Genomic DNA, 22,742 nt, shown 5'->3' with positions numbered 1-22,742 from the left:
GTTTAGTTCAGGTGTGCTAGTTAGCCCAGGACCTGAGGTTAGCTTGGCGTGAAGAGAAGCCGCCAGACCAGCAAGAATCCGCAGGCTGTTGAGGCTTACTGCTATCTGATGGGATCTCTAACATAAAAAAAAAAAAATTAGTGTATGAAAAATGTGACTGGGAAAATGGGGGTGGACTGCCAGATTTTTGTTTTGTGCTTTTTTTTCTAAAAAAAATTTTAATAAAGTTAGTTACTGGGCTGATTTCATTAATTGAAGTTAATGTATGTATTTAAATAGAGTGCCACATAGAAGATGACCTCAACTCATTGTGTAATGTATTTCAGATATGCGCTGGCTCTGGTTCCATATTTAGCAAAATGTTCTTCACTTGGAGCCTTCCAGGATCTTTCTGTGCCTTTTTCTTTAGCATAAGTCATTAGGCTCAGGAAATACTCTCAGAAATCCTTTCAGTGTTCTGATTGAGGTATGTCCCCTAATTAATGGATGATTGATTCACTTCCCATTTTTAGGAAGAAGATATTTTGGACCTTCTGGAGCAATGTGAAATAGATGATGAGAAGTTAATGGGGAAAGCTGTCAGGCCTCGAGGACCCAAGGTACCTTTTCTTGTGCTTTGGGGTAGAAGTCGTGATGCTACATTGGCCCGTCTCTCCTACCAGGCTGGCCACAGTTAGCATGGCCACCTGTGGCCCACAGTGACCGGGCCACCGAATGAGAACTATGGAGTTAGGGGCCAGGACGGGCACCCCCAGCAGTGGGGCTGGTGGTCCGTGGAAGTGGGATGACGGCCGGTCTCTGGGCTTTCCCTTTCTCTGTGCTGGGTCTTGCCGTAACCGCTTATCAGGCCCACCTGAGTCAGTCAGTAGCTATGGAAAAGGGGGTGTCTGGGTTTTCCCCTGCTGTTTTTTCTCCCATCTCAGGCCATAAAATCACTGACATGGTGCAGGGTCCAGCCAGCACGGCCCATCGTGGGTCAGGTCATCCTGGGCTCTGTTATCTGCCGGCCTTCTCTTGTATGTGATCTAGTGAAGTGCCAAGGGGGGCGGTAATGCTGGGGTCTGTGTCTTCCAGGGGGGAGACCACGTCCTTGTTGTCTGGAAATAGGCCCGTTACGGGCCCCAGTGCTGCTTCCATAGTACCCAACAGGAGAAGGGAGCACCTAGAGAGAGGGAGGTGGTGGGATGGATACAGCATGTGTGTGTGCATGGAGGGGTATTGTGGTTTGTGGGTAACTTACTTAAGGTTAAAACTCCACATGTACACATATGCATCTGTCCAAGGTGTCCCCAAAGTCTGAGTTGTTAACAAATGAGTGTTAACACAAGTATTCACAATATATAGAATAAATACACATACACGTATAATACATATTTTATATATATATACATACACAAACATATTTATATATGTATACATAAACATAACCACATGTACACATGCACACATACTATATTTTATACACATATACATATAATTTTATGCATGTATATATAAACACAGATACATGCACACGCACACACATATATGTGTGTATATATATATATGTGTATATATATATATACCATGTAAGTTAATTTTTGTATACATACACATGTAGCAATTATGTTATAGAAATTAAATAAAACATTGTATGGAAGAAATGATGAAAGGACATTTCCAAAGAAACTTGGAAAAGCTTTTTTTTTTTTTTTACTGATGCAGAGTGAAGTGAGCAGAAACAGGAGAACATTTTATCCATATATCTTTCTCTCGAAGATATCCAGTTAGAGGAAAACTACTGATGAAACATTTTTTTTGTACAGCTCTAACAACTGGGAAGTTTTTTCTGACATTTGTCCATAATGAGCCTCTCTGACACTTCTGCTCTTTGCTCTGTCTTCCTTCTGTCCCATGACAGCCTTTTAAATACTTGAGGTCATTTATCCTGCCCCTTAGCTCTCCTTACCCCTCAAGTCATGATCTCTAGTTCTCTTACCAAACAGGTCACCTGGCTGGGGAGATTCTTGAGCTGATCATTGTGCTTTATAAAATGTAACACACACCACTAAATCCAGTCCTCGGGCACTTTTAGGGCCCAGATAGAGAACACTGTGAAGTGTTTTTACCTTTTTGATTCTGGACTGCTCAGGGTAACACTGCATTAGTTTTTCTGGGCAGCTTTTTGTCTTTTGAGTTGTTACCACAGAACATATCGATACCAACTTCTGTATTAGCCATTATCTTCATCTCATATTTGTGAATTTTATTTATGACTTAAGTGATTAAGGTTATTTTTCTTACTGATTGAGATGTCTTTGAAGCCTGCCCCTATCTTCTAGTTTTTCTCAGCTTTGTTTCATGTTCACATTTGTTAAAGATGCCTTCTGTACCTTTATCTGAGCCCTAGATAAAAATACCAAGTCTTACAGGGCCAAACACACCTGAAGAGCTCAACTGTGGCTCTTTCCATGCTACATGTCTTTTGGGGTCCAGTCATTTAACCAGTTCTGAATATATAATACAAGATCATCTTGCTCACTTCTCTCTCATCAGTTTTTTTTTTTAAATAACACCATCACAAGGGACTTAACTACTTTGCAGAAATCTAGGTAAGCAAAATTTATAGCAGTCCCCTAGTCTACCAGCTTAGGAACTCTGCCAGAAAAGAAAATGAGGTTCATCTGTAATAACCTGTTCTTGATGAGACCCTATTGGTTCTTGTGATCACCATTCCCTTTTCTAAATGTTAGCTAATTGTCCCTTTACTAATTCAGTTTACCTTTTAAAATGGAACAGACAACTATTTTTGTTAAAGGAAGAGTGGAAGCAGCATTTCAAGTGATTTTGATATATGTATTTCAGAAGCTTACATTTGAAAGATATTTTTTCAGTAGCTTGTTGTGTCTAATCAGTATTGTTACCCATAGACCTTGGAAGGACAGAGCTACAAATTATCCTTTTGTTTTGAAAGTGACTGCCATTTGTAAACTATTAAACTGATCACTGTGATGCTTTGGAAAGAATTATGTCTTCAACTACTGGAACTAATTTTTAGGAAGTCAAGATTAAATGGAGAGGTGATCTGATTAACATCCATGTGTTAAAAAGACTGAGAAATATTATCTACTAAGATGGAAAATGATTGTGTACGGTTTATGTATAGGTTCCATTATGTTTAGGTGCTTTGCTGTATGTGGTTTGTGCCATTTATTTCTCTGTTGTTATCATTTGAATAAGGTACTGGCACATATGTCACTTGAATATATGTTTGCTTCATTAGGCCAGAATATACAAATATGATGAAGGCTTAACCATCCATTTACCTTTATTTATTTACGGTTTGAAAAGTCTAGGTGTCATTAAAGTCCATAGAGAACTTTGGAACTGGTATCATGTCTTAAAGTTACATTAATAAGCCTGTCCAAGGCCCCTAGTTCTTCTGAAAGGATACTGTTGAAAAACGTCTTTCTGATTGCACAAAATAACTTCTGTTCATACTAATCCATTTACTGCTCAAATATTACTTCATAATGTGTAAAATGTTTGACAAATGTATTCAGTGTCAATCCTCATTCAGTAGCTATATGAGCACCTGCTAGATACAGGGTACAATACTATGCACTGAGGAAGATGACAGGAATAGAAAAAAAGATGTTCTTGCCCCTAAGAAGTTTGCAGTCTGTGGAGGGATATAAGACATGTAAATATGTACAGATAAATGTAACTTAGAGTAGTATCATGAGACTAAGAAGGGAAACTCTGCTGGAGGTTTGGAGGACATTCTCGAAGGGGTCTTGGAGAGAAACCCTTTTTGAATTAACTTTGGAGTGAAGTTAGATTTCTAGGGAATAGAGCTGGTGAATAAGTCGTAGGGACAGAAAGAGCACAAAGGGATAGGAAAGCAAAATGTTTTCAAGGAATAGTGAATTAGTCTGAGCTAATGGAGAGTCGGCTTTAATATTGTAGGTGCTTGATTCAATTTAAACCATTTCTTATAAAAAAGAAGCTAGGACCCAAGGAATTAGAGAAATTTCCCCTTCCTGTATCCTTCAGAAAGATCAGTCTTCAGATTGGCTTGATGGGATCTTTATTTTGCTCAGCCAGTGGACCCTCATGATACCCAATCATTCTGTCACTGATTATGCTTCTGTTACGTTGTCTTCTTTTTCACTTAACATGGAATTACTACTGTAAGGACACAGTTGTAGTCATTCTCATTAGTAACAGGAAGCATATGGTGTGTGTAGTAAACAATCCTTGAAATCCCCAAGTAGCACATACATCTTGTGCTGGGCTGGGCTTGTTCTTCTGAAATAAGTAAGATCTTGCCTATTTTCTCTTTTTCTTCACCTGGAATTGTTGAGAATGAGTCATATCGGAGGTTTAGAAACAGGTGGCTCTCAGCAGAGACCTACTATAACATGGTAACATGACATGATTCCTCCTTGTAAAAACAAAAAGCCCAAACTCACAACATGTTAATTTCCACATTATATGCTTCATTTATTCTGTAGCATAGGGAAAGGAAAATAGGATTGCTTCACTAATGTAAGAGCATCTGTGTTAGAGTTAGGCATGGTCTGACAAAAAATCCATGAAACTTATAACCAAGCTGAAGATTGGATAAAATTTAAACCTTTTTTTAAAAATTAGTTATATTTTTATTTTTAAAAAATAACAATAAATTAAGCATAACAGGGATACTTGCTTGATAGCACATATGCTGAAGGGGGGAAGAATCTCTTACTTTTAGATATTTTATAGCTGAAAACTGAGAAAGTGATATTTTAGAAGAAAGCCCTAAGTTGCCTCTTCTGTGTCTAGAGCAGCTTTCTTAGTTGCCTCTTTTTTAAATGCAGGGGCGGTGTGTGTGTGTGAGTGTGACAGAAACAGGGACAGAGAAGGACAGAGAGGGAGAAGAAGAGGGAAAGGGAAAGGAAGAGAGAGGGAGAGAGAGCGAGTGAGCACACGAGCGCTCAGTTGGTCTCATCTCCTAGAATTATGTTTTTTTTTTGTTTGTTTTTTGTTTTTGCCTTGGGCCCCTGTCACCTTTGATTTTAGCCACTCAGCTCACTTCATCCTAAGACTTTGGCTGTTGTTCATAAATGGCTGTAGTCCTTTGGTTGGCGTCCTTGGGGGTGAGGACGAATCTAGAAGCAGTGTAGGACATTAGAAAAGGAGTACAGAGGGCTGGAGCTCAAAATCTACCTCTGATATTTGCTGTCTTTGTGATTTAGGATGTCATTCTCTTTCTGGCCCTAAGAGTGTGTGTTGTGTGTGTGTGTGTGTGTAAAATAAATATATAAAATGAGATCCCTATCACCTCTAATGCTCTATCATCTGGTCCCAGGAACGCATCTCAGAATGCTTGTTAGGTATTTTGTCAAAGTATCTTGGTTGGTGAGCACCCTTGGGATCCTAACTAGTCCTGTCACTTACAAAGAAAAGGGATAATTCAGATGGCCAGCTTATCTTGTCACCAGTGTTTGATTTAACTTTTAATCAATTAATACTGTTATGATCTTTTTATTTTAGCCTCTGCATTCCATGCCTGAAAGTTCACAAATTCTAAAAAAGCAAAAGAACTACAGTAGTGAAAGCAGTTATGAAAGCACTGAGGAGTCTTCCGGATCCGATGAAACTGAGCAAGAATTCCCAAATAGACTCAGCCAAAAGAAAGCCCCTTATGAACTTGATGCCCGCAAATGGAAATTTACTGCACAGTCTGGTAAGTGAGCGGATTTTAGCTTAAGAAAGAACCAGTGACTTGAGAACCAAAGCCAAAGTGCTTGAAAATAACCCAAAAGCAATTCCTTCACCCTCCTCTTCCCATGCAAGGGGAGTGAAGTTGTCCTACATGAGCAGAGCCCATGGTGGGCAGTGCACCTCTGGAAGCCTCAGTGAGTGACAGGGCTTCCTTCTTTGTCATGCTTCTCTCTAAGGTCTTTTCCTCTTCAGATGATGAGATTTGAAGTTTCAGAGTCTAATTCTGTGGTGAGTGGGCTGGGGATGTCCCAAAGGCTCCTGATGGGAAAATGGGAGTTTCTGACTTGGTCTGACCCATGCTGCTGTTGGAAAGTTGATTTGCTGACTCTCTCTGGCCACCCTCACCTAGCCACTCTCCCGTCTTCTCTAATCCTCCTTGCACCCTTTCTTTCAAATCTGCTGTCTCTCACATACCAACATGCATTTTTTCATTGATTCTATATGGGTTGATCTATGAATCTATGACAATCCTGTGCCCTCAGGAAGATTGTGAAATTGTAAGCAGTTTAGAGGATCTGAATCCTTTGTTTTATAATGTTTTGCCATCTTGATTCCTATGACATCTCTTGTTTAGTATTTTTTTCTGATTCCTTCCCTCATATCAAAAGCTATCCCCCTATTTCAGGACTTGATGACTAGCTGCTCACTTGAGCTAGAACCTGCATAGCCAATAAGAGTTTGATATAGTTCTTCCCCAAGATAATATTTTTGTTAATCCAAAGGATTGAGTAATGTGAGAGTATCAGATACATGTGAGGACTAGTGAGAGAAATTGTGTGGTTAGAGATCTTTTTATTGGCCTTCAGATGAGACCTAGACTATGTAAATAATTCCCTATTCTTTCCTTGTTCAAACTAACTCTGTTTATAAAGGTGGCTGTTATGTGCTCTCCACTTTAGCAATTCTTTTCATTCAGCAACTAGTTGTGTTTTGGAGGCCATTTAATCCTTTGCTTTTTAGAGTGATCCTGAATACTTTGGATATGTCCTTATATTGTCTTTTCTAGGAAGTTTGCTTCATACTATTTCTTCCTTTTATGTTTTGAGAGCTGAGGTTCCTCTCCCCACAACTAATCAATCTTTCTTCCCTCCCTCTGTCCCAATAATATTAACTACTCCATATAACATTGATTGATGGGGGAGGGATGTGATTGGAGGAAGATCAGGGCAAAAATTATTGGTTCAGGAACGATCTCAGAGACAATGTAATGTTATCTCAGAAACTGTTCTCAGCCCAAGAAACTCATAAGTTGTGGTCAGACAAATAGGTGTAGTAAAATATGCGTATTGTTTTTCATGTCTTCTCTCAATATAATTTTTCTCTTTTGAAGACTTTCGTAATATATGCTTTCTCCCTCTGTTAATCTTTGGAAAAATATAGTGAAGGATGTCTCCTTATTTTGTGGTTTGTTTTTACTCTGTCTTAACCTGAAGAACACTGTAAACAAGCTTTTTAACTTTCTCTCAGGAATGAATGCTAATGGATGATAGAAAATTATCTGATTTATAGGTAATTGCATGTACTTAATGGAGCCAGCTGAAGGAGTTTAGACCTATGTGAACAACCTTTCCATCCCAAGTGGAATATACTGTATACTGATAGAAGAAGGTCAGAGAAAAGAATTAAGTAGTTTTTCACTATTTTAAAAATTTGCATATATAAATCCCATCTCTGGTGAGTTGGTTCAACCAAATATATATATATATATATATATATATATATATATATATATATATGTTATATGTTATATGTATATATATATATATATATATATATATATATATATATTTCTTTTGGGGTTACTTGCATCATGTAATCAGGAGAATATAAGTTGTTTGAGGGCAGGGATTTTTTGTTTTTATTTTCTCCTGTGCCCATCAATACCTTGTATAGGTAGTATAAACTTAATGTTGTATGGGATTCATCAGTCAAATAAATTGCCCTGAGAGAAGTATTGTTAACTGTAGGTGGTATCACATGTGAATGGAGAGTCTCTCAGATACAGAGCAGCTGTATTGTGAATGCCTCTCTCCACACCTCCCAGAGCTTTTCTTCCCTGAGATTGAAATGTTACCATAATTATAGGTTCTTAAAGTTGAAAAGGACATTAGAAACCATCACATCCATCCATATCCGGAAAGTAATTGATACTACAGTAAACTAAAGCCACAGTCATCCAGCCTCTGCTTGAAGACTTGGAGTGATGGGGAATCCACGGCTTTCCAAGGCTCTTCACTGTGCTTTAGCTTGGATTGTTCAGTTTTTCCTCACATCAGACTGGATTTGTTTCTCTGTTCTTTTGCCCTTTGGGGAGCAAACCGAATAAGCCTAATCCCCCTTCTCCTTGAAGGTGTTTCAAATACTTGATGATTGCTAAACTTGTCAGGCTAAATACCTCTCCTACTTTGAATCGGAGTCCCTTCAGTGGGACTCCATTCCCTTTACCAGCATGATTTCCTTCCTCTGGATGGCCAGCAGTTGGTCAGTACCTGTCCTTAATCTGTGGTACTAAGAATGCAGCACAGTACTACAGTAATATTTGTGTGATCATCGCAAAATGTCCTGTGGGATTGTTACTACTTTTTCCTGGAATCTAAGCCTATTAATGCAGCTATGAGCTCATTAAATTTTTGACTGTATCATTTTTTTTTACCATAGCCACTGGTTGAAACATATCACACTTGTAGTCCATTAATATTACCAAATATTTCTTGTAAAAACTGCTATCCAGCCATGTCTTCCCCATTTCGTATTTATGGAAGTGAGTTTTTGGAACTCAAGTATTAGATTTTTATGTTTAGCCCTTTTGAATTTCCTCATGGGTCTTATTTCTGGTTATGTGACCATAGGAGAAGAATAATCTCCTTTACAGATGAGGAACCCTGAGTATAGGAAAGGTTAAGTGATTTGTTCAGGATGTCACACCCCCCCACAAACACATATAACACACATACATATACACACTTAGTAAATGTGTCATGAGGATTTGTCTTCTGACATTCAATGGGCTAGCTCTCCCTTGGAGCTTTGTGATGTCTGCATGTTTGATGAGTATTCTTTCTCTGCCTTTATGCAGATGATTGATAAAAATTTAAATATCACAGTTCCAGTCAGTTCCATTCAATACTCCTTTTCCAAGTTAACATGGTGCTGTTGGTGACTTCTCTTTGAGTATTACAATTCATCTTATTCCAAAATCTACCTATCTATTGGGGTCAAGCCCATATCTCCATCTTTACAATGATGACGGCACAAAAGATTTAAATGCTTTGCTGAAATTGTTGAAAATTCCATGTGAAGCATTCTCCTGATCTAACAATTTAGTTATGGCACTGCTAAGAGAAGAAGAAAAGAAAAATCAGATTTAAGTATCTCTGCCTTCTTTCTCTTTTTAGTTCTCATTATCCCATTCATCCCAAACAGCAACCACAACCCATTGAACATGCTATTACCCACTCCCAGTCTAAGTATTAAAAACAACAACCCATACCTTCAGTTATCCTCAGTTTCCTTTAACATCCCAATTCATTTTGAGCTTTAGTAGTTACTTTGGATGGGTCTTGCCTACATCTTTTATGCATATTTAAAAAACAACTATTCACTGGCAACTTTTGATACACATACACACGAATCTCTTCAGATAATTCAGGTATTTCTTTGTGTCTTTAGCATTTCACAAGGAGATCATCCCATCACCAGTCTTTCCTAGGATCTATATTGCTGATTATGATTCAGCATAAAGATCCTTGGGATCTTTAATGATGCTCCTTTTGAACTCTGTGAAATTTGTGTCTCAAAATCTAGGACACAATGGGAATCTAAAAAGTCATATATTATTGTTGGTTGAGGTATGTGTAGAATTTTTCTCTTAGAACTGTCAATATTCTTAGAATCTAGATGAGAATACTGGTTCTTAACTGTAGAGCCCCTAAATTGTACACCATTTCAGAGTCCGATTCTTTTTGTTCAGCAAAATAACTGTTTGGACATGTATACACATTTTGTATTTAATTTATACTTTTAACATATTTAACATGTATTGATCAACCTGCTATCTGGGGGAGGGGATAGGAGGGGAAGGAGGGGAAAAATTGGAACAAAAGGTTTGGCAATTGTCAATGTTATAAAATTACCCATGTGTATAACTTCTAAATAAAAAGCTATAATAATTAAAAAAAAAAGATGGAGTCCTAATTATAAGCACCCTGCTATGGATATGTAAATTTCTCTTTACTGTAATTATCCCTGCTTCAAGTGGAATACAGGTGGTCACGCCCTCCTTGACTTCTCAGGCAGGGTGAGAGCACCAAAGAGAGAAAGGGAGCCAAACCAGACTTTGTCAGCATGTTCAGCAGGTTTCCTCTGGGCTGAAGAGTCTTATACTTTACCTAGAGTTCACCTACTATCTGAGGCCTTCTACACTTAACCAACACTTCATCAGTAAGATGACTCCTTAGAATTAGGGTTTTTTCTTCTTCTATATTGGGCATATGCATTTTTTTATTCCACAGAATTTTTAAAAGTTAATCAGTTATATTGGATGCCCAAAGGGCACCATTTAAAGGGGAACTGCATTAAAGATCTCTCTCCCTCTCTTTCTTTCTTTCCTCTATTATATGTGTGTGTATTTATATATATACACACATAGGTACATATTTTATTTTTATAAAGATCTATTAAATTTTACAAAGGGGATTCCATCTGCTTTCATACTTTTTCATTTTAATTCAACAGTTTTTCTTTGAGTACCGCCTGCATTAGGTGAGACAGTAGGCAAAACAAGGAGATACGAAGTAGGTATCACAGTGGAGAATGTGTTGGAATTGGAGGCAGAATGATAGGAGAGCAGTTTGGTCTCAGACACGTAAAAATTGTGTGATCTTGGGCAGCCATTAATCTGTCTTTGTTTCCTCAGATAAAAAAAATGAGGATAATAAGAGAAGGTAGTTTTCAGGAAAATGTTTTGTGAACTTTAAAGTGCCACGTTTGTGTTACTGTTCCGTTAAGATGAGTTGAACTCTTAATTTAGTAGTGAAACTAGAGATTCCATTTTGAGATGGTAGCTATGTGGTGACCCTGAAGTATCCCTTCCAGTTCTCAATTCTGTGATTTTTTTGGAAAGTTTTCATTCATTCTTGGCTTGTGGCATTTCATTTCTTTACAGTCTTCTCAGGAAGACCCTTCCTTTTAGAACAAGACATCGGTTTGTACAATGAAGCCATCATATTTGCTGTTCATGTACCACTGGCTCTTTGGCCACTCCTAGTTTCCTGCTTTCCTAGTTTCCCAGTTATCTGTCCTAGAGAAACTAGTCTCAGATCTTTCCATTGGTATTGTAGAGCTCTAAATCAGGTCCTTCTCCACAGGCTCCATCAGACGCTCACTCAGCTGTCCTCGCTCCATCTCAGCAAATACACCCATGATTGATCACCGCCCTGTTTCTGCCAGACAAACGGTCCCAGTTTCACGTCCAGCATGTGGGGTCAGATCTCAGTCTCTGAACCGTTCTTCTTCTACCTTGAGGAATTTACCCCAACCTAATAGCATGGATGCTCATGAAACTCCAGTGGTAAGTCAACCACTTCATCTTTTTTCCTTTCATAAGAAATGGAATTCTCTAATCTGAGTTTGCACAGCAAAAAGGACCAAATTGGAGGTGATGCTGATTTTGAGGTACTCCAGTTATACAATAGAGTCTCCATATAACATAATCATTGACAGTTTGGAACTGAGCCTGATGCTGCTCAGTCTTAGATTGCACAGCAAAACGGACCAAATTGGAGGTGATGCTGATTTTGAGATACTCCAGTTATACAATAGAGTCTCCATATAACATAATCATTGACAGTTTGGAACTGAGCCTGATGCTGCTCAGTCTTAGACTTCACCCACATCAGCTTAATTATTAGAAGAATGGAAAAAACTCTCTAAGTTAGTCTTGAGTAATAAGCCTGATGCTCACATTGTAGCCAGGCTTTTGGGTTGGGTTTTTAAATTGCTGTTTATACTGTAGTCATAATGTATTGAAAATTACATGAGTTTAATGTTTTTGTTTTTTATCATTTATCTTCTGTAAGGCTAGGAGAATGTTTACTGCCTTTCTTCGATGCAGATATTATGAGATAGAATTGTTTAAATATCAAAACATTTATCACCTCTTAATAAGCTCCTTAGAAAGAGAATACTAACTTATAAACTTGTATGTTGAAAATAGTATTTATTACAAACTACCACTCAGTCTCAGAAAATTATTGTTAAAAAGTTTCACAGTTTATTTTGCCCCCAGGCATACATTTTTCTTTGAGTTTTTCCAAACATCTTGCAGTAAGTGCAGTATACTTTTGCTTCCCTGGGGTTATCTGCTCCTAGAAGTGGGATCTACTGTTTTTTTTTTTTTTTTTTTTTTTTTTTTTTTTTTAACATTAAAACAGCCGAGGTACAACAGTGATTGAATTTGGCCCAGTTGCCAATGAATAATCATTTTTCTAGCCAAGAAGAAATATCTGAAGAACATGTACAGAATGAAACTGAAGTAAAAATGTTTTACTTCCATTTTTAGTGACTGAGTTTCGGAGGGTTCCACTTCTTTGGTGTGCAAAAAAATTCTGACTTTACTTCCCTTTTAAAGTCAGGCTTGCCTTTGTATAGATCGTCCATCATCAGAGGATGTGTGTGCTCTTTGGTGATGTCTACAAGTGATTACTAATCACTTCCATTTCCCCCCTCCAGAATAAATGGTTGCTTCCCCCCCCCTTTTTTTATTTAATTGCTGTAGTTTATAAAAGTAAGTCATTTTTTTGCCCAGAAACATCTTTTCCATCATAGCAAAATAAAACTTCTAAATCTCTGTCTTTCTTTGGTTTTAAGGCTGATCCTTTCCAGCACCTGAGAACGAAAGAACAAGAGGAAGAATTTACAAGACAGACCTTGTTTATTCTTCGAGACATGAAGATCAGATTCCCGGGGAAAACAGATGAAGAATCAGAACGGATCATCGAGGATGTAAGTGTGTGGCTGGCGTCCTTATCCCTTTAGCATTCATCTCAGGGATACTAGTGCCCAGTGGTGGGCTGCTAGATGATAGACATAACACACAGAAATAGCTGTTTGACTTTGGGCTGTTTTCCAGAAACTTATAGTATAAGTATGTATAGTATAAGAAACACTAACTGATGTTTTTGTCTTCTAATTGATCACAAAGAATTGTTAACTATCTGGTAAAACTTTTTTCTTGCAGTGTATTTATGAAAGAAGATATAAATTGGAGTTTGATTAAATAATCCCAGTAAACATGCCACAAAGATCTCCTTGACTATTCAGTCAACAGGCATTTCATTAATTAAATGCTCTGTGTAAAATACTCTGCTGGATGCTGGGATAAAAAAACAAAAGGGAAAAACATCCTGCCCTCTAGGAGTGTCCATTTGTAACTGTGCATACATTTGTAGGCTTGTGTGGCACATGTGAAAAATTAAGAGAAGGGGAAGTTTTTAGTTGAAAGAACTTCAGCCGCTGGGGGCGGGGTGGACAGTCAGGGAAAGTAGTTTTTGAGCTGATTCTCAAAAGGGGACAGAACCTCCTAATAGAGGAACATAGGGAAGAGGAAGGATGTACAGCAGAAAGAGCTGATGGTCACTCCTTAGAACATATGCAGAGGAAGGAAGGGGGACTCCAAAGTCTCTGAAAGTGGGTTGCCATAAAAGCCCAAGAAGGGAATGAAATTGTCATATCTCTGCTTGAGGACAGTCATTTCCTTTTGAAAATTGCAAGTGATCAGTCCTTAATTTTATATATAAAGAAACCTAGGTTCAAAGAGGCTAATTGCTGATGTGTCCAAAGTCCCAACAAAGTTAAGTGACACAGCCAGAATTGGAACTCATGATATCTTATTCTTAAAACTTCATTCATTAAGCCTTACTGGGTAAATATTTTGAAAAGAGAAAAAAAGATTTTAAAGAATAGACATGAAAAGTCATGGAAAAAGGAAATATTAACATACTGAAAGAAGAAAAAGTCAGAATTTTTATTTGCAGGAACAAGGAGTTGTGGCTGCTTATTAAAACCCCTTAGAAAGTAACTAATATAATAAGTGTTGATTAAGTATGGAAAGTTTTCCTTCAGTTAAATCCTGATGCAGATTTCTGCAGTCCCTTCTAGCTTTGCAATTTTGTTGATTCCAGTGCTTCTTTCTTTAAGGACTGTATTGGTCTTTTGGGGAAAGTTGTTATGAAGGCATTTTGAGCTCATTGGAAGAGGGTATTATGTGGATCCAAGGTTCTAAATCTTATTCTGAATTCCAAGCATTTTCTTGACATTTAATGTTGTACAATGAGCTATCTTTAAAGCTGGCTAATGAAATTGAAGGGTGAATTTGAAGAATTTAATTTATTTTTAAATCAAGTACATGTGGTTAGAAATGAATTGCAGCAGCAGCAGCTCTTGCACTAATCCCAAGTGCTGATCTCTTTAGTGCCAGTAGGATCTTGGGTGATTTCTTTAGCTGTAAATCAAGGGACGCTTTGATCTCAGAAGAATAAAATTACAAGTAATGGAAAAGAGTAATCACAAAAGTGAATAAGCACTTATTAAGCACCTACTTTGTGCCTGGGAGTCCGAAGGCGAAAAACGGAGGTCACAGTCTAAAGTGGAAATGACCCCATGGTACATTGGGACCCCCTGCTGAGAAGCCTCCCAGGGAGGGCGCGGGATGGGGAAGAAGGAAATGAACAAGGGCGGGGTCTGGGCAGGGCCGAGCAGCTGATGGCTGTGCCCACAGGTGCGCTTGGTGGGGGGGATGGGACACGGCCTCGAGCCGAGCAGCCCCCTGAGCATCCCGGCCAGCCGCCCGCGCAGGACTCCAGAGTCAGCGTGCGGAGCGGAGCCTGGCCGGGCTTCGGGGTGTTCCGGCCGCTCTCCGGGCAGAGGACAGAGCCCCTGCAGGAAACGGAGGCTGGGAAGTGCAGAGATCACCCGGAGGGCCCGGGCACCCCGCGGGCAGCCGCAAAAAGGGCCCCGGGGGTTCCTTTCCGGCCTCTACTTTTATTAGCTCGCTGAGGTGCTTTAGGGCGCCTGGAAGGGTTTGTTTTGTGGAGTACGGGCGCCACCGTGTGGCCACTTGCAACCTAACCGCTGCAATCGTGTGCTGAGCCTTTGGTGTGATGGGTTTTGTTGTTTCCTACCATTAATTCCAACCTCTTTCAACTCTCTTGTTTTTGAAAAGGGGGAACAAAGCTTCTTCTGTTTAAATTGTTTCGTAATAGAAACTTTTACTTTAAGAGCAGATGAGCTTAATCTTTGATAATTAAGTAATTAAGAGCCTAATTTTTATCATTGTTATTAAAGAATATTTATGAGGACATTTTAATAAGTATATGAATAATTAAGAGGCTAATCTTTATCAGAACTTCTAGGTACCACAGTGGATAGCGTGTGGAGTCAGGAAGATCTGAGTTCAAATCCAATCTCAGATACTTACCAGAAGTCTGATCTTAGATAAGTCACTTCACCCTGTTTGCCTCAGTTTCCTCATCTGGAAAATGATCTGGAGAAGGAAATGGTAAAGCATTCCAGTGTCTTTACCAAGAAAAACCTAAATGGGGTCACGAGGACTCAGACATGATTGAAATGGCTAAACAATTATAATACGAACACTCTTGACTGTGCCTAAAATATTTTGTATTCATAATAATGAAATGGCCCCAAATTTTAAACCTGAAAATGAGCCCCTGTTTTTGAGCTTTTGTTATTACCTAAAGTATGGGAATGTCTTTTATAAGTGAAGACAAGAATTGTTTATATAGCACATTTATTGCATGTAAGTATTTCTCAAGCAAATCTGCTTTCCTTGTCTTTAAAAAAATGACAATTTGAAAATAACGGTTATAATTTTGGTTTCTGAGCAGGGTGACTGTGCTATACACATACATCCCCAGAGATGTAAGTCACAGTAGCATTTCTGGGCCACAGAAGAGAGAGTGTGAGTGTGTGAGAGTGTGTGAGAGTGTGTGTGTGTGTGTGTGTGTGTGTGTGATCATCAGCATATATCATTGTGTTCACATGTCTTTGTCCACATATCATTGTGTTCACATGTCTTTGTCCACATATACACATGCATATTTAGCTTACTTGACCTTTATTTATTTCTATGAGGTACAATTGGGTGTTTCCTTACTCCAACTTCTGGGATTTGTGTTCAGAAATCAAATTCAGACGTCTATTTTTGTCCCTAGCAAACACTGTTAAACATCTAGACCAAATTAATAACTTATAAAATGCCTTTACAGTTGTATGTGGAAAGCACAATTCAATTTCTAAGACAGTCAGACTCACTAATAGCTATTATGTGAGGGAGGTGCTATTATGATTCTTATTTTAAAGATGAGGAAACTGAATTTGATGGATTAAGTGACTTGCTTTGGGCCACAAAACTAATAAGCAAATTTATAAGAACCAGACCCCAGATGTGGGTCAGCATCAAAGGGCATTAGTCCCTTCTAACTCCAGAAGTATCTTCTTTCATCAACTCTTTTACTTCTTGTCCTGTGATTTGGGATATTTACCAACTGATGAAAAGAAATCTGTGTTCATTTACTGCTCTGTTGAAGCAGTGGAAGTTGGAGATTCTTAATGTTGGACATACAGAGATAAGCCCTCTTAGCTACCCGATAATACTGAGTTTTCAATTTACAAACTATTTTTATTGATCTCAGCACTTACTTTGGGGGATTGTTTGTGGGGGGAATGGTGGATTGTACTTCATTTAGCTTTTCTTTCCAAATACAGATCATGGATAACTGGAAGTATCATAAACCCAAAGTGGCTTCATACTGGCTTATAAAACTGGATTCTGTAAAACAGCGGAAGGTGAGTCAAGTCCAATATGTTTTTATCCTTCTAATCTTCCTTGATTAAGAAGGTATCGGAACTCATTGGCTAGCATCTCTAGCCTTTCACGTCCATGACCAGTAAATGTATTGCAGCCTTGGTATTTTATCTTATGAATACTTAGGTGACAGGGTTCTGTGCTTTGGACCATCAATAGGAAGGCATCATTTTATCTTTATCATTCCTTTTAATAAATTGGACTCTGACATGGCCCCTGTGATCACTTTTAGGTCATAAGCCATATATCACTTATATTTTAGTGGGGTTTGAGTTTTTATGATTATATACATTGAGGAGAAAGGGGGACAAGGGAATTAATGGCACTATTCCAATAAAAATACACACATACACACCTGACAGATTCTTATGAAACATTGGTTAACTGGCCAATTTAGTTATTAGTCAACAAAAAGAAGGATCATTTTGTTAGAAAACCAATCCTTAGTGATCACTGAATTATGAGTGTTGGGTAAGGAGATAGAATTGCCTCCAAACATGGCAAGGGGGTAAATTGTTGTGAACACCAGATTGCCATCACTTTATATCTTTGCCTTCATTCAGGGACAGTGCAAAGTTTGATGTGATATTGAATGGTCAGAAGAAGAGATGCAGAAGGTGTAATTCATCCTGCTATGTTGTCTCTTGCATTTCCTTCTCCCTTTCCTTCTTTATGAAGGTAATGGTCAACAATATAATATATAAACAGGACTGTTTACAACAATATAATTGCTTAAGCATGTATGAAGTGTTGGCCATTTACAAAGAACAGTGTGCTTTAAGTGCCAGGGATGCAAATGTGGCCAAATAAACTGTAATCCCTTCCTTTGAGAAACTTAAAATCTAATGGTGGTGACAGACAAGTGACTGTAATTTAACTTAGGATGCTAACAAATTCACAGGTGAGATCAAGCAGACAAGAACATTAAAGAGAGAGGGGTTCCTTTACTATGGGATTCAGATACAGTTTCATGGAAGAGATGATGGTGTCTGAGCTAGACCATTAGGATGTCAGTAGTCAGGGATGTGGGAAGAGTTAGTTGCATCTGATAGAAATCTCTTGGGGATGTATAAGTAGAGGAAGGAAAAGGTTCAGGTCAGAGCAGGGGACAACAAGTAATGGGATATGGCCACATAGAGTTGATGAAGTATGAAATAATGAAGTAAAAAAGTAGCCTGGAATAGCCAGTGCCTAGAAAATGTTGAATAAATTGAATTTTGGCAAAAGTGGTTATCCAATTTTTTTTTTTGAAAAGGAGTGATAAAGTGGATTTCTCAGATAATAGAATGGGAGCCTTGGCTGATTAGTGGGGAAAGTTTTAGACTATTTTAGGGTTTGGGGATGAATATCAAAGAAGAAATTATACAAGAAAGACTTTATTTGACTGAATTATTAGGCTGGTTAAAGAAATATCACAAATTTAGTTAAATTAAGCCAAAGTATTTGATCAAATTTCTTTGGCACAAGGAAGGTATGGTACGGTCAGATGCCTTCAGAATTAGATAAATAACTAGATTCCAAGTATGGTGACCCTAAACTACAAAGCCAAACATGAGCAAGAATATGACCTTGCTATATAAGATTGGTTAAAGGACCTGGGGCAATTTACCTGGTGAAGAGAACATGTACTGTGGACACACAATGACATTCAAGCATTTCAGAAGCCAATAAACATTTATTAACTGCCTACTTTGTGTCAGATAATGTGCTGAGTCCTGGGGATGCAAAGAATGGCAGAAAATATTCTCTGCTCTCAAGGAGCTCACAGTTTAATGAGGATAATAGATAACATAAAAATAACCATGTCCAAACAAGAGGGAAGGCACTGGCATAAAAGACATTAGGAAAGGCTTCTTGTAGAAGATGGGGTTGGAAGGAGGACTTGAAGGAAGCCTAGGAAGCCAAGACATGGAGGTCAGCCTGAAAAAATGTCCAAAGATGAGAAATGGAGTATTTTTCTGGATAAATAGCAGTAAGGTTAGTATGTTTCGATCATAGAGTACGTTGCAGGGGAAAGAGGGGGAAGGCTATAAGGTCTAAGAAGCCTGGAAAGATTGGAATGAGCAGCTTACGAAGGACTTTGAACAATAGAGAATTTTATATATGATCGTAGAGGTGATAGGGAGCCACTGAATTTTACTGGATGGGGCAGGAGTGAAGGTGACACAGTCACCTGCACTTCACTAAAGGAAAAACCAGGCAATCTCTGCAGATCCTACCAAATCTTAACCCCTGATTTATGGAAAGGCTAGTGAAGGCCTCTATTAAGATGTTAAAACAACAGAAGGAGGAAGAGAAGAGGAAGACATTATGAGGGGTGATTATTTGGCTTTGTAACTTTGGTTGGATATCTAGACGGAGGGAAAAGAAAGAACTCACAACATGATTATTTTAGACTAAGTAGTTGTTGTGAGATGATTTGCTGTGATAGTAATAACACCTTTGAACAGGAAGAAAGCAGAGATGAAGTTAATTCTTAAAACACGTTTTATAGGTTTAATAATTCAGAATAGTGACAAGTACTTAAAGGTTCACCAGTACATCTCCCACAGTGTACATCAGCCTGCCCACCTGTCCCTTATAGCCTGGGGCTTCATAGATAGCTTCCCTGAAACATTTCCTCTGTGCCCCAGGTGTGGCCTAGGGAGAGCTCTTATTAAAAATGCATCATGGTGAGTGCTGAGGAGATGGAGTAGTAGCATTGCATCGAAGTGAACTGAACTGATAAAGTTTATTAAGTGTTTATCATGTGCCAGGTGCTGTGATCATGCTAGGAATACTGATAGAAGAAAGACAGAATTTGTCCTTACATTTCTTGGATTTCAATGGAGGAGCACAGTATTTAAGGGAGCTTGGAAATGGTCAAGGGGAATGGGCAAGGGCATTGTTAGGAAATAAGAAATAAAGTCCGGTTTTGAGACAAGAGGGGTGGCAGCTCAGCTGGCAAGGCCCAAAGTGGTCGAGGACCCCAGGGTCAGAGATCAAGATATTGGTGGGAGGAGGGGTGACAAAGAAGTTATGGTACAAGGGACAGGGCTGTTTACAATCTCCTTGACTTTGTTAACTGCTTTTCCTCTAGTAATAGGATGCTGTTGACTGAATCACTGCTAAGTTTTTCTCAGAATTGATTGTACAGAACATGTTACCATTGCCCAGTGGACTAAGTAAGCTGGGAGAGAGCTAGGCAACTCTATAGTTAACTTGGATAGATTATTGCCAGTTTTGCTAGAATAGGTTCCAGCTTGTGTCTTTGTTATTCATTGGTTTCAGCGGTCTAAACTTAGACCAGTCCAATCACATCTTGTTGAGAGTTGCCCACATTGAGAGAGGAAAGAGAGTGATGGAGGAGTATAGTTTCTCCTCTAGGAGTAGTGAATGGAAAAGGTCTCTGTTTTTGGCCTGTTGCAGCTTGACCAAGTTTACCTTGCTGTTGCCTTGCTTGGTGATGACCATGGTTCTTTTTGCTATTTCACTCAATCCCTTCCCCCCCCCCCCAGGTTGTGTTCAAAGTCTAATTTCTTAGCTTATGAAGAAAGGAGGAGAAGGGCTGCTTGTTATACTTTGTTTTGTGTTAACATCCTTCTACCAGTCTCTGCCTGGGGGAGCTTTGAGCCACACAGAATTGTTTGAAAAATTAAACCCCATCAGCTCAATTAGCGCAATGGAGCATTTTTATAAAATTAAAAACTCTACTTTGCAGAGATTTCCCACCCCACACCTAATAGAATGAAAATAAAATAAACACCTACACTAAACGTAGGCAACCAAATGTCCTGGTGCAAAAGATGATGGATTAAGAGAGAAAATTACACATGGTGAGGCTTTATTATATTTGTAGCTGTTAAAGAGCATTAAGTGTCAGAATGGAAAATGTTTATAATTTATAGGGGTAGACATCACAATTTCAAGAAAATGTAGAAAAACAGGTAAAACTTACAAGCAAACTTGGTTAATAGTTTTATATTTAGTTGTTGAATTTTTCTGGTATTAGGTTTTTGTATTAAAGTCGGAGGTGAAAGAAACACTATTTAGTTGTTAAGTGATTGGCCACAGGATATGAAAAACCTTTAACAACAAAACAGTTGGACTCTCAATATCCATATGATAGACTCCAAATTATTAATTGTAAGAGAAATGCTAAACAAAATGACTGAGTTTCATCTAATGTTGCTCAAATTGGGCAAAGATGTTTTAAAAAGGCAACAAGAATAGTGTTGAAAGCATTGAAAACAGGTACACTAATATTCTATTGTGGCAACTGACTTGGAATTATGTATGAAAAGTCACCAAAATGTTCATGCCTTTTAAAATAGGACAACTCAAAGGCAGAAGTAAAGTTGCACACATATTGAAAGGTCCAAATTAGCCGAAGAATCTGCACTAGATGGCCATCAGATGTGCAGTGGTTTGTTATATGATTGTTGTTTAACTTTCATCAGAGAGGACCATAACATCAGGGAGGAGATGCCATGACATGCAAATGAATTGGATTTAAGTGCGGGAAGGCTATGCAAGGTCACCTGCCTCACTTTTTTCCTCCAGAACCATCTGGGTCCAGTGGCCAGATATAGATCAAGATGATTGGAGTTGGCTCTGGATGAAATGGGAGAAGTTGGCCTTTTTAAGCTAAAGTCTTAGCTCAGAATTGTGCTATAGACAGAGAGGAAAGACACATACTCTGATGCAGAGCACAGTAAGCAACATCATACAGAGCAAAATAAGCAGTATCAGGAGAAAAACACAAACACATAGAATATCTGTCAAATTCCCATTGAAATATAATGATTAGTCTTGGTTCAAGGTGACAGATGATAAAATTCACTTGTCACTTCTCTATGAATGACAGGAGAGCCCAGGTACATAATGTTGCCTACTGGGTCAAGTGGTGTCCTTTTGTTCTGGTAACTATTGTTCTTTGTTAGAAGGAAGGTTTCTAGGGTACGGGATCCTATAGAGAAATTACTTGGGCATAAAAACAAGAAACATCACAGGTGAGAGAAGCTTGAACTAGAAGGAACAATATCTCCCAGTCAGGAAGCTAATTAATCATAGTGAAAATCTGGTGAAAACTATATAAGCCCCTATGCAAATATAAAGATTTAAAATTCCCAGTTGTGTTTCTTATGCTATGTTATTTTTCTAATCTTTATAAAACAGTCTTCATTTTATTGCACTGAATTCAATATGTTCTCTTAAACCTTGTGGCATGGAATGTGAAGAGATTAGTTGTAATAAAGAAAAATTGTCCACTATGACATGGTGGAAATGCAATTGACCATTTGTCCAAAAGACCATATATCAGTGGAAAGACTTGTCCCAGAACACTTTATGAAACTAGGAGAAAGCAGTGAACAAGAGGAGAACAAGGCAAGAAATCTAGTAATGGAGGTCAGCTGTAACTATGACCTTAATTAAGGTGTTCTGAAAGCTTTCAGAAATAAGCATAGAAATGCCCTTCTCAGTGGCCTCTTTCTCTCAGAGTCCATATGATTAAGTGATCTGGCTTTATTTCTTTCCTTGTCAAACTTGTCTAAATAATGTCAATTACATTATAGAAGATATTTATGTTATCCATAGATATTTCCTAGCTCCAGATGATGATTTTTTTGCCCTTTTTGTAGTTTGATTGACTTTGTGAAAGGAAAAATTGGAAAATTTTTCAATTTCCCTCTTCGGAAGCCCATGTCCTATTAATTCACATCCATCCTGTCTTTCCTGGAATCCCTTAGTCCCTTTGGCAACATGGCATCATGGAGAGTTGAGTACCTACATATACTTATGTCCAGGGATTCTGTGGTCCTTGTGGAATTGGGTGCTTTTTCATTTGGGCCTCTCATAATAGGAAGATATTCAAAATGGATGGTTGCCCTTGAAAATGGTGGCAATTTCTCTGAGTTCCTAATCCACAAAGCACAAAGAGCACTGGACACATTCATATGTGCACACACATACAAGCATGTAAATAGAGTCCTCCTCTCTGTTATCTTCCCTGTTACTTCTCTTTTCTCTTTGAAAGAAATTCTTTGCCTAATTTCATTTTTTCATTAGTTATTTTGAAATTCCAGTGAACAAAACATGTGAGTTAAAAGCTGAACAGATCATTCCTAGGGGA

General features: G+C 38.4%; 1 protein-coding gene across 4 annotated transcripts in view; it reads left to right on the top strand.

Annotated features, from left to right (window-relative positions):
* TTLL7 (tubulin tyrosine ligase like 7) overlaps positions 1–22,742 on the top strand; it is a 354,831-nt gene that overhangs the window by 131,010 nt on the left and 201,079 nt on the right. For all 4 annotated transcript variants that reach the window (XR_007953864.1, XM_051999183.1, XM_051999182.1 and 1 more), the window contains exons 14-18: positions 513–599; positions 5,518–5,710; positions 11,115–11,317; positions 12,616–12,750; positions 16,531–16,611. Coding sequence is in view for 3 of the 4 variants with exons in the window: in XM_051999183.1 (XP_051855143.1) it covers positions 513–599; positions 5,518–5,710; positions 11,115–11,317; positions 12,616–12,750; positions 16,531–16,611 (699 nt within the window). In the remaining variant the exon portion in view is untranslated. The remainder of the gene's footprint in view (positions 1–512; positions 600–5,517; positions 5,711–11,114; positions 11,318–12,615; positions 12,751–16,530; positions 16,612–22,742) is intronic.

Source organism: Antechinus flavipes, chromosome 4 (assembly GCF_016432865.1).
Source record: "Antechinus flavipes isolate AdamAnt ecotype Samford, QLD, Australia chromosome 4, AdamAnt_v2, whole genome shotgun sequence".
NCBI lineage: Eukaryota > Metazoa > Chordata > Mammalia > Dasyuromorphia > Dasyuridae > Antechinus > Antechinus flavipes.
The sequence above is the reverse complement of the archived record's forward strand: the minus strand, read 5'-3'. Positions and strand labels throughout refer to the sequence as shown.